At 58.3% G+C, this 10,675-nt stretch overlaps 3 protein-coding genes across 3 annotated transcripts in view; all 3 read right to left on the reverse strand.

Moving 5' to 3' along the window:
- CHLRE_04g216250v5 (uncharacterized protein) overlaps positions 1-1,503 on the reverse strand; it is a 2,397-nt gene extending 894 nt beyond the window's left edge. Inside the window, exons 1-4 of the mRNA XM_001698633.2 lie at positions 1,228-1,503; positions 1,033-1,128; positions 794-901; positions 1-462 (exon numbers count right to left, since the gene is read on the reverse strand). The exon at positions 1-462 is cut by the window's left edge and continues 894 nt beyond it. Coding sequence (XP_001698685.2) covers positions 421-462; positions 794-901; positions 1,033-1,128; positions 1,228-1,245 — 264 coding nt within the window. The 5' untranslated portion in view covers positions 1,246-1,503 and the 3' untranslated portion in view covers positions 1-420. The remainder of the gene's footprint in view (positions 463-793; positions 902-1,032; positions 1,129-1,227) is intronic.
- Positions 1,504-1,921: 418 nt separating this feature from the next.
- On the reverse strand, positions 1,922-8,773 carry CHLRE_04g216200v5 (uncharacterized protein). Its single transcript, XM_043061699.1, has 9 exons — positions 8,230-8,773; positions 7,546-7,725; positions 7,015-7,453; positions 6,660-6,760; positions 6,215-6,364; positions 5,820-6,004; positions 5,593-5,635; positions 5,255-5,392; positions 1,922-4,942 (listed from the first exon to the last, which is right to left on the reverse strand). Exons 2-9 carry the CDS (start codon positions 7,708-7,710, stop codon positions 4,757-4,759), a joined length of 1,407 nt encoding a protein of 468 aa, XP_042925085.1. The 5' UTR covers positions 7,711-7,725; positions 8,230-8,773; the 3' UTR covers positions 1,922-4,756.
- A 54-nt stretch (positions 8,774-8,827) lies between these two features.
- Positions 8,828-10,675, reverse strand: part of CHLRE_04g216203v5 (uncharacterized protein) — a 3,906-nt gene continuing 2,058 nt past the window's right edge. The window contains exons 5-6 of the mRNA XM_043061700.1: positions 10,031-10,654; positions 8,828-9,491 (exon numbers count right to left, since the gene is read on the reverse strand). The gene's annotated coding sequence lies outside the window, so the exon portion shown is untranslated. The remainder of the gene's footprint in view (positions 9,492-10,030; positions 10,655-10,675) is intronic.

Genomic DNA, 10,675 nt, shown 5'->3' on the forward strand with positions numbered 1-10,675 from the left:
GTGCTGGAAAGACACACACACACACACACACACACACACACACACACACACACACACACACACACACACACACACACACACACACACACACACACACACACACACACACACACACACACACACACACACACACACACACACACACACACACACCATCCAAGCGTGCACGTTTTCAGCACACACATCCTCTCTATATGCCCTTCCTTCCGTTGTGCCGCCTTTGGGCCAGACCCGTGGGCCAGACCCCTTCATTGTCAATGTAACTTAGTACTTCATTTCAGTCTCCCGTCCTCCTTCCTCTCCTTTCCTGTCTCCTCTTCCTGTCTACCTACGTCCAAAAATCAATCATTTGCTCCCTTCCGATTGCCATATCTGTATGCCCTGCTCTGTGCTATGCCTCCACACCAGCTTTCGCCACAACTAGGAGGTGAAGAAGCCGCCGCTCTCGTTGCGGATGTAGCCCTGAAGAACGGGAGAGGGGTAGATGTGAGAGGCATGGGCAGGCAGGCCAGGAAAAATTTAGGCACAGCTTGGGCGGGTGTCGCTGGGACTTGAAGCTCAAGGCTGGGCATGCGGCCCAGTTTCGGATGAAACCCACGGGGAATACCGGGTGTATCACAATGGCAGGATACAGTTACAAAATCCACGGCAGCGTAATTCCTGTCTCCGTAAGATTTCCCATACACATGACATGCCAGGGCTGGGGGGTGTGGCGGGTGCGGGCGCCCACGTGCCCATGTCCCCCCCTTTGGTCCGTGCAGCCGGAAGCCCTAACCCAGCCACGGTTGCTCACCGGATGCTTCTGGGTCTGGCGCGGAGGCAGCTTGGGTTGCCGGGCGCCATCGTGAATCACGTTTCGTAGCGTAGCCTCATACGGAACTTCATCGCCGTTCGCAAGAACCTGCAGACAGGGAGTCGAGGTTTGAGGGACTCTGTTCTTCATCCCGGTGGACTTCTTAGTCTGGCAAAGCCCACTAAAGCTGCCATTCAAGGTACACATAATCGTCAGGACCCCTGCATAACAGCACCTACCTGGAGAGCTCGAAAGTGCGAAAACTCGCTTTTGTCTTGCTCCTTAATCATCGTTGGTGGGCGCGTATTCCGGATGGTCATAGTGTAGTTCTTAACCTGCAGGGTTGACGTTGAGGGGCGTCAGCAATTCGGCTGGAAGGCCAGATGAACTCTGTCTTGGCGAACCAGAGCTCAAGCTCCCAGCTGTGCATTCACCTGCTGCTTGAGGTCCATCTGCAGGTTTGTAGTGGGAAGGCGCTGGTTGTGGTGGCTTTGGTATGATTGTAACAGCGAGGAAATTGCGGGCTGGCTAGTAAAGGAACGTTGTTGACAGTTGCTTAAAGCTGGGGATATATATTTGATAATGTATTGTATCCTGGACGCGCAAGGCCGCCCAAAATTGCGTCCGCAAATTCTTAGCTTTCATGCAGCTCCAAGCTAATGGCAACCAAGGATGTAACAATCAAATCTTCAATGTGTAAGAATGCGCATCATATACACACCTTACTGTAAGGAAGCGTTGATGTGGTGTCTGAGTGGCGCGAGTCCCAGCTCCCGGCAGTCTCACCCCGCACGGGTGATCGGCTTGGCTGGGACTAACTGTGCGCAGAGTCACACGGACTTTGACAGCGGGAGAATGTGCAGCAACCCTGGGGGGCCCCTGGCAGCATCAGATGGTCTCTGGCGTGCGTGCACACTTTGGATTGTCCCGCCTGAACCATAAGACATCTTGCCGCTATCTTGCCAAGATGACGGGGCACCGGAAGTTTCTGTGCTGTGCCACATGCGCGTGGGCGCGGGAAGGGCCTCGGCGGGGATTCCTGACCTTCCTCCCCTGCTGACCATGGCCCCTGGTGGGTCACAGTCCCAGGTCGGCCGGTCAGCTACCGTACCAGCTGCTGCACAATGGGTCACGCGTGTGTTACAAGGGGTAATATTTAACATACTGCTTTACGCCCCCTCAGTTCGGACTTCATAGCTAGCTAGTAAGGCGCACGTATGACCACGCCCATACCTGACCAAACTCCTTGTCGGGAGGAGATACTACCCGTCCAAATAAATACAAATATCACTTGCACCTTCACAGACATCCACGCACTGAACCCTCCACGGATTGCCATCATAGCCGTAACCGACAGCCTCCGCTTATGAATCCCTGAAGCTTGCACCAGTCAACACCTCACGCATCCGTGGCCACATCCCGTCAAATCATCCCTTACCGTGCTACTATATTAGTAAGAAGCTGCGCTTGACGTGCACTGAACAGCAAATGCGAGATGCACTGCGCTATCAATGGGTGCGAAGCCGGAATCATTGGCTGCGCCCCCTGCGTCACGCATCTGCATGCATACGCTGCCCGCGCTTCAAGCCCTGATACAACAGGCCCTGCATTCCATCTCGCCAACCTCCCGCACAATTCCCATGCCCAAATCATTCTGAGCCGCAAACACAGACATAGGCGTGACAGTGCGCTTCGTTTGATGGCGTGTGTGGCAGTCATGCGCCCAATTCTAGCCCTCGTATGTGTCCCTCCCCAGCTATGTCGTCATCAGCAGTCATCAACCAAGGTTTCCGTCTTTCCGGCGGTACGGGCTTGCCCTCCCAACCCCACATGAAGACTGCAGTTCCTTGCTCGCAGGTACCCATCACCTACGTCTCCGGCGGCGGCCGCCATCTATAACGTGTAACACGACGCAATGCATGGAAACACAGGTTTCACAACCTAAGCGCAGATCCTTCGGGCACAATACCAGCGATCTGCTGCCTCCCAATTGTGCCCGTTCTCTTCTCGACTTCGCAGCATTTGTGGCAATGCTTCCGGAGACGGCGCACACGCCCACACGCGTGGCCCACCCCGGCTCGGCCTCAGCAGTGCTACCAACCATACGCAACCATCCACAACAGCAGGCAATTGATGAGCCGCACACTCGCAGCTTTGCTGAAAGCCGGCTTTCAGCCAAGACCCAAGGAAATGAGCAGGCGCATTGTGCGCCGCCATGTCGTTGGCCCCACACCAGCGTACTGAACGCCCCCCCTGATTGCTTGGCCGCTGCATCCGGTAAGCCGGCAACTGTTCGCGTATATCCGCTATTAAGGAAGAGTATTATGTTTGCGTAACCAGTTCTGCACCTGCTCAACCGCAGGCGCGCTTAGCTCATGTGGCCTAGACTCTACGCCTCCAATCTGCTCCTTGCCCACTGCGAGTCGACAACACCTATCGACAAACTTTCAAACTCAATTGAGAGTAAACACGCCAAGACCGCAGCGCACCCCGTTCATTATGCCTGGGTGCGCGCCGCTGCTGCCTCGCGGGCGCGCGCCGCTGCGCGGCGCTGCTGCGGCAACAGGATCAATAAACAGACAGCCTCCACTGGCTGTCCGTGTGTTCAGCCACCACACACAACATGAACATTACGAAACGACTGTGAACGGCACGCTCGTGTATGAGTTGCTAACAGTTAAATTGTTTCATGCACACAACCGCCAGAGAGCACAGAAATCAAGACCTAGAGCGAACGCGCAGCGGGCACGCGCAGCATGCACTTACCAGCACACAGCAGGGCACAATTGTGGTGAGGCCACACTACAGACACATGGTGAGGCCACACTACAGACAGATGCATAGGAGTAACGCGAATTATGTGCGGACTCCCACCACCTTCAAAACCTGCATTGAAGCAACCTGCCCTTGCGGCCAAGCTATGCGTAATATGTCCGCGCGCCTCTGTCCAGTAAGCGATGATGTTGTCCAAAGCTCGCTCCGTGTGGTCATGTAGCCCCACTTCCCCCCGCCATCGTGTGGGCAATGCAAGTTCGATCAACGTCCGCGCCGCCCCTCATAACCAAAACGCCACGCCCTTGCCTGCAGACATAAACTGCCGCGCAACAAAGCCACTAGGCTTGCCTGGCAGCTGGGATTGTGCACAGCGATTAGATCGGTTGCCTGACCTCATCATAGCAAAACGTTTGTGGGAGGCTCCCACAGCCCAACGTCCAGAAGGCCGTGTATCTGACTTTGTGAGGTACCCTACGAGCGCATCCATCTAACTACCGGAGAGTCCTCTCAAAATTGTTTACGTACTTTGTTGCGAAGCCAAGAGGCGTGCAAGCCATGGCATTTTGAGCTACCTACCATGATGGCAAATCAAGCCGCACCAAAGCCATTATGGTACTTCGTTGTAAGCTCCGGTTTTGAACACCCTGAAGAGAGCCGACGGATGTTGTTTGCGCTCTCGAGCTATGCCGTACGCGTGAACCCCGCCCGGCCCACCCCGGCTCAGCCTCAGCAGTGCTACCAACCATCGACAACAGCAGGCAATTGAGCCGCACACTCACAGCTTTGCAAAAAGCCAGGACCTAAGGAAATGCAGACCCTTGCTGTCAGCTCCGCTCTGCTCCTCTGTACTCCCTCCGCAACTTGCCCAGCAATGCACGAAGGCCCTGACCCCTAAACAGCTCCCCCCTCTATTCTTCGGAAGTCCGCTCGCTCACGCCCCTGCAAATGCTCTTGGACCGCCGCGCAAGCCGTTCAGATCAGCTGCTGGCATTGCCCTCTCCCGCCAGCAGGCCTCGAAACGGGGTCCACGACGCGACAACGACGCCCAGCAGTACGCCTTGCTACTGCATCCGCCGGCGACCGCGCTCAGCGCTATCAAGCTTGTCGATCAGTAACGAGCTGTACTTTGGCAGCGCTAGCATTCCGTTTTGCAACATGCTCCGGCCACCTTTCCGCACCTTGCGGCGGCTAGGCGCGAGGCCGCTTGCCGGCTGCGGCCAGGCTCTCGCTCTGCGCCGCCAACAGGTGGCTCTGGAACAGGGCGTCGTGCACCAGGTTCTGGACGTCCTCGGGGCTGAGCCCGGGGTCGTCCAACTTCACCTCAAACACGTCACGCACCGTGCCGTTGGTGGTGGTCACGGCGGCGGTGCGGATCTGGTGGCGGTTGGGGGGTTGGGGTCGGCAGGGGGTTGGGATGAAGCGAAGTGAGCGGTGGGAGCGCGTGGACCGGAGCGGCAGGACGGGGCAACGACGCACAACCACAACCACGCCGACAAAACACGTAACCACAGTGCTGCTGCCACAGCGGAGAGAGCTACTGAGCGGCTGGCTGGAGGACTGACACTGCCGTGCCATGAGGTAATATGGCATCGCATGCCACCCGCACGATGGGCACACCACATCGCAGCGTGCCCAACACTCCCCTCCAAGCCTGGGTGTCCGGCATCCCGCCGCCAGCGGCCTCACCTCCAGTGGCAGCTGTCTCAGGGCGTTGATGATGTCGGACAGCAGCCCCTTGCGGTCGCGGCACTTGACCTGCACGTAGTAGCAGTCGGGGCCGCGCTCCACCGTCACGCCCGACATCTGCGTCATCTGGCAGGGGATCTGTTGAAGGGAGCGCAGCAGCGGCAAGGGGGTGGAACAGCAGCAATCAGCAGGCGGTACAGGAATCTTGCGAGTTAAGAGTATCGGTAGGGCATGCAACACCAGCACTATATAATACAACACGGTGACAGCGGGCGCGGTCGTGGACGCGCACGAATGCACGAGATGCGCTAATGACGGCAAGCCTCGGCGGGACTCACGTGTGGCATCTGAGGAGCGCCGCCGACCTCCATCTCCTCGTGACTGCACGCAGGTGACACACGTGACTCACAGTTAGTGCAAGGCGCACAGCAAGGACACACGCGCGCAGGTGCAACGAACGCACTGGTGGTCTCCCCCAAAGCCTTGCCCTGCGCTACCTATTTGGCAAAGTATTCTTTACACCGCATGTCGGCCCCGAGCTCGCTCTCATACACCCCGCACAAACCTGGAGGATCCCTTGCTGGCCTTGCCCTCCGAGTTGGCCGTGTCCTCCTCCCCGTTGAAGCCACTGCCCAGCCGCCCGACGGCGCCGCCGCTGCCGCCGCCGCCGCCTCCATTGCAGTAGCCGCCATTCCCGTTGACGTAGCAGCCATTGGTGGCGCCGCCCACTTCCAGCGCGCCCATTGATAGCTGCAAGACAAGACATGTAAAGCGGGGCCGCACAGGTAAGCAGAAATGCATAAGATACCGTAGGCACTTCCACAAGCCGTGCTAGCATTGCGCAACGCGGGTACATGGTTACTGTGTGCGGTAGGGTACAGTGGACATTACGTTAGACAGCCCGCCACTGCAGAGCCAACGAGACTACTTCACCAAACAGGTTATATCTCGCGCCCCCACCTTGAGCTGCAGGTGCTTGAGCAGTTGGATGGTGTCTGCCAGTACAACGTGCTTGGGCCGCCGAGCTTCCAGGCCTCCCGCGTCGTTGGCGGCGGCGGCGGCGGCACCGTTGGCTCCACCACGCTGCTGCGGCGGCACAAGCTCGCGCAGCTGCATATGGGAAGCACAGAGCATGGGAAGTACTATTCGGTCAGTGAGCGTGTATTGGCGCGGCGCGTGCATGGAAAGATAAGGCAAGCAACTGCGAATGAAGGAATTCGATGGAGGAGGAAGCCAGGGATGCCAAGTGTGGGTTTCAAGGAGCACCAGACCCGTGTATCCCTGCTGCACCTTCAGTCCAATGTGACCATATGGGATAGAGTGCTGTGTTGGAGGCACGGCCCTCGCTTGGGGTCCTGGACCCCGGCCTAGGCACGTCGGCAGCGGCAGCGGTGCTCATGCTCACCTCGTCAATCAGTGAGTTGATGCGGTCGCGGCGCTGCTTCTCCACCGTGGAGTGGCTGATCTGGCCCTTGGGCTCAGCCATGGACATGGACATGGACATGGCTGCGAGTTGCGGCGGGGCCAAACGCAATTAGTTGCGTCCATGAACGGGCAGGAGCAACACGATTACGATGTGATGAGCGGAAGGGGCAACGTCGTGGCCATTCCGAAGCCGGTGAAAACGCTAAGCAATCGAGGCAGCTACCAGCACACCGTTGGGGTAGACGCATCGGGCTGAGAACGGGTGCTGCGGGGCTGGGTCACGATTACACTGGCCCGCGTGCGTTTTCAGGTCGTAACCAACCGCACCAACTCACCTTTGCCCGGCGGTGCCGGAACCGATGCGAAGCGCGCCAGCTGGAGTGGGGCGTGCACGTGCAGGCAGCCGGCCGCGGCTGCCGCCAGTTGCGCATTGTGTTGCGCCTGCTGTGCGGCAGTGGCGGCGGCGACAAGGGTGCTCACTAGCGCCGGCGAGCTGCCAACAAGCGCCGCGTGCCCCGCGGTGCCCGGCAGGGTGTAGGCGTGAAGTGACGTCGGAGCGGAAGCAGCGGCGGCGTGAGGCATGGGCATGATCGATATCTCTGCACCGCTACCGTAGAGGGACGCTGGGTCGGCGACGCCGGTGAGTGCGGGTGTGTCTACCGGTGACGCCAGTGCCGATGACAGCGCGCTATCCTCCAGCTTGACCGCTGCTGCAACCGCGCTCTGCTCGAGGCTGCACCCACTGCCGTTGTCCTTTTGAGAACGCGGTTGGAACTGCGATAAAGGTGGGGCGTACAGGTGCACGGGGCAGGGGTGCAATTTCGTCGGTTTGCTTCTTCCGGAACAGGACCCGACAACGCTCGCACCTGAAGAGCAAGTCCATTGCCGTCAGTGGCGCGCAGGAAATCGAGAGCGTCAGGCTCGGCCTCGCCGGCTGCTTTGCGCTCTATCACGCCCAGCAGCTCGTTGAGCTCTAAATCCGTGAAGACATACTGCGAGTCGCCGATCCCAAAGTCCAGCGCCTCGTTCATTCTGTCTACCAAGACCTACAGCCGAGTAGATAGTGCTCGCGCAGTCAGGTTAAACCAGGAAGCCGCTAGCGAGGTGGAGCACCGAAGACTGTAAGCGCTTGCCAACCCGTTGCGCACCGCACAACGCTCACAGCAGGCCGTGTGACGTCACGAAAACCTGTTATGTGCGCACGAGAGGACATATGCGCATCGGTTATCCCGACTCATGTGGCGCATGTGACCGTAGCATGCGCATGTGCGCTCGCGGAAACTTCGGCCTGCGTCTCACTTTGCAACTTCCAAACATCGCTTGTGCATATTGTAGTCTGGGCTACATGTTAGTCTGCGAGGGAAATGTAAGGTGATGACTTGCCCTGGGTTCGGGCATTTGCGGCTGCGACTTGCGAGAGTGGTGGGCGACTTGCGAGAGTGGTGGGTGACTGTGGCAGTGGTGGGTTGGCGTGCCCCGGCCCCCGCAGGGGGCGCGGCGCACCCATACGTTTCAGAAAGGGGGGGTCGACGCCAAGTTGATCCACACACGTTTCCGGCCCCCGCCGACTACACGCAGCCAGTATTCAAGCCATCAGTTATACAAAGTCACTGTACACAAGAAGGAAGTGGCCCCGGCGACGTAGATCCGTCATCCGACTCGAGTCAGGGAACCGCGACAGCGAAGGTAACTGTGATAGCAACAGGTTGAACAAACTCAAACATATGCCATGAATTCGTCCTCAGCTGCAAGAAAGACGTGTTAGATGCCGATCTTAGAGCAGACAATACCGCTGGTCAAATACTGCTGGTCAAATACCGCTGGTCAAATTAGATTGGTTAACGTATAAATGGCTCTAATGTGGGCACATATGTACCTGTCAGAAGCCTCGCAGACGCGTGGGCTACGAGCGCGAGCATTTGCCCTTAATACAGCCGCGCTGTCAGCCCCAATAAGTTAGAGCTGTACATCTTAGGAATTGGTATCTATTTATCAAGCCAGCTTGGATTAGGAAGACGGTTTTGCCGCAACGAAGTTCTTGCCAGCCCCGCTTCGTCCCGCACGAGTTCCGCCATGCTGCCGTTTTGTTCAATACCTGCAGACTGAGGTGCATGCGGTATATGAAGTACGTATAGCAGCGATGCTGAGATTCTGTTATCATTACATTTGCAAAACGTTTAGGGCTTTGCCGCAACTTCATGACCATGCGACGTCCAACCGTCCGACGCACAGCCCCGACCCCCCCCCCCCCAACGTTGTGCGCATGCCAGCATCCCCAATACCTTTGATCCAACGTATGTTACGACTCTGGCACTCCATATCATCATGCTCAGACTTCAGTCGCCATTCCTATACCAGCCTCCTTTCACCTCAGCTCTACGCCACGCTACGCCACGCCCTGACGAAGGGTCACTACTTGCACACGCCTGCTCTCATGCCCAGCACTATAACACCGTACGTTGCGTCAGGTTGCGTTCCCTGTCACTTGACTTCCTTAGGGGCACGCCCCATGGATCGCATGGCGGTCCGCTAGTGACTGTGGCAGTGGTGGGTGACGGACGCTCAGTGGTGGGTGAAGTAATTCTTGCAAACGCGGAGCTAATGCAGGTTGATATTCATGCGGTTGTTTGAAGATGGCTAATGCGAGGGCTCTTGGTGGGAACTTGCACTCGAACGTCGCGTTGGCCTGTGCCACGCCATGCTGTGCCAAGACGCGCTTCAGTTGTCCAGGTGCCGTAGCCCAGCCTTTGTCGAGCCCTGATCCACAGGCAACGCTCAAAGCAACTCTCAAATTGAGCACCAGTGGCACTGCCTGGCCGCCCGGAGAGGAGCATATACTGAGCTGAGGCACGAGCTGAGGGCCAGGGTGCTGGGCACCCTTCCTTGGTCAGACTGTCCCTTCTTGTGTTGTCGCATACATATACTGAAGGCCGACTCGGTAGGTGACAGTGCGGGCCCCCCAGTATCGGGCCGGATGTTTACTTTGCGGACGCCATGGCCAACCTTGGGCTCAAGCTTGGGTTCCCTGCTTGGGCTCAATGCGCAGCATGGTTGCATGCGGCGGGTAACCTAGCACGAAACCCTGAGCTTTGTTCATCATCATGTGGCGGCTAGAACACGGTACAGGGGTGCTCCCTGATACGGAAGCACCTCTCCGGGAGCACGGGTGCCGGGTGCGGTTGCGGAAGTAGCTGCCGCCTGCAAGCCCACTCCGCCTTCCGCTCTGGTCTACGTACGCATTAGTACCGCAACACTCGTCAATAGCTGTGGGGTGACGCCGACTGGAGGGTAGTTTGAGCAGGCACCGCCAGGCATCGGTCCAGGGGCCAAGCACAGCCAGTTGCAACACACATCCATCCGCATCCCATCAGCCATACTCCCTCGCCATCACATCGTTGCTGTTGCCTTCCTAATAATGACGAGTGTGGTGGAAACGAATGCGTACGTAGACCAGAGCGGACGGCGGAGTGGGCTTGCAGGCGGCACGAGAGTAGGCAGTCAGTAGCGCAAGTTGCGAATTCACATGTTACCTCGTAACCGACGGTAAACGCTGTGGACGGCCGCGCCCATGGCTGGCTGACAGAAAGCGGCTGCTGTATTGGGATGGCTGGGCTGGACGACGTCCCGCTGCCAAGCACAAGCACAGACGGCAACAAACCAAACAGCAGGAAACCCTCTAGCCACAACACTCTTCGATGCTGCGGCCTACTACACACCGTGCCATGCTATGCTCGCCAGCAAAGACCGCAAACCAGACACCGGCAGGTCTCAATATGCGCACCGGCGCCGCTTGTCGGGCGGCGCCGCGCTCTCCTCCTCCGCTTGGCCTTGCCTGCCCCCTCTGCTACGCACATGCACGCCGCCACGGCTAGGCCCAGGCCCTGCGCCGCCGCTGCAGCGGCCAGGCCCTGCACCACCGCCGCAGTCGCCGACTCGCGAAGTCGCTTCTCGCTCCGGCTGGTTTTGGGCCGACTCCTATTTGCGATCAATTGGCCT

This window comes from Chlamydomonas reinhardtii, chromosome 4 (assembly GCF_000002595.2).
Source record: "Chlamydomonas reinhardtii strain CC-503 cw92 mt+ chromosome 4, whole genome shotgun sequence".
NCBI lineage: Eukaryota > Viridiplantae > Chlorophyta > Chlorophyceae > Chlamydomonadales > Chlamydomonadaceae > Chlamydomonas > Chlamydomonas reinhardtii.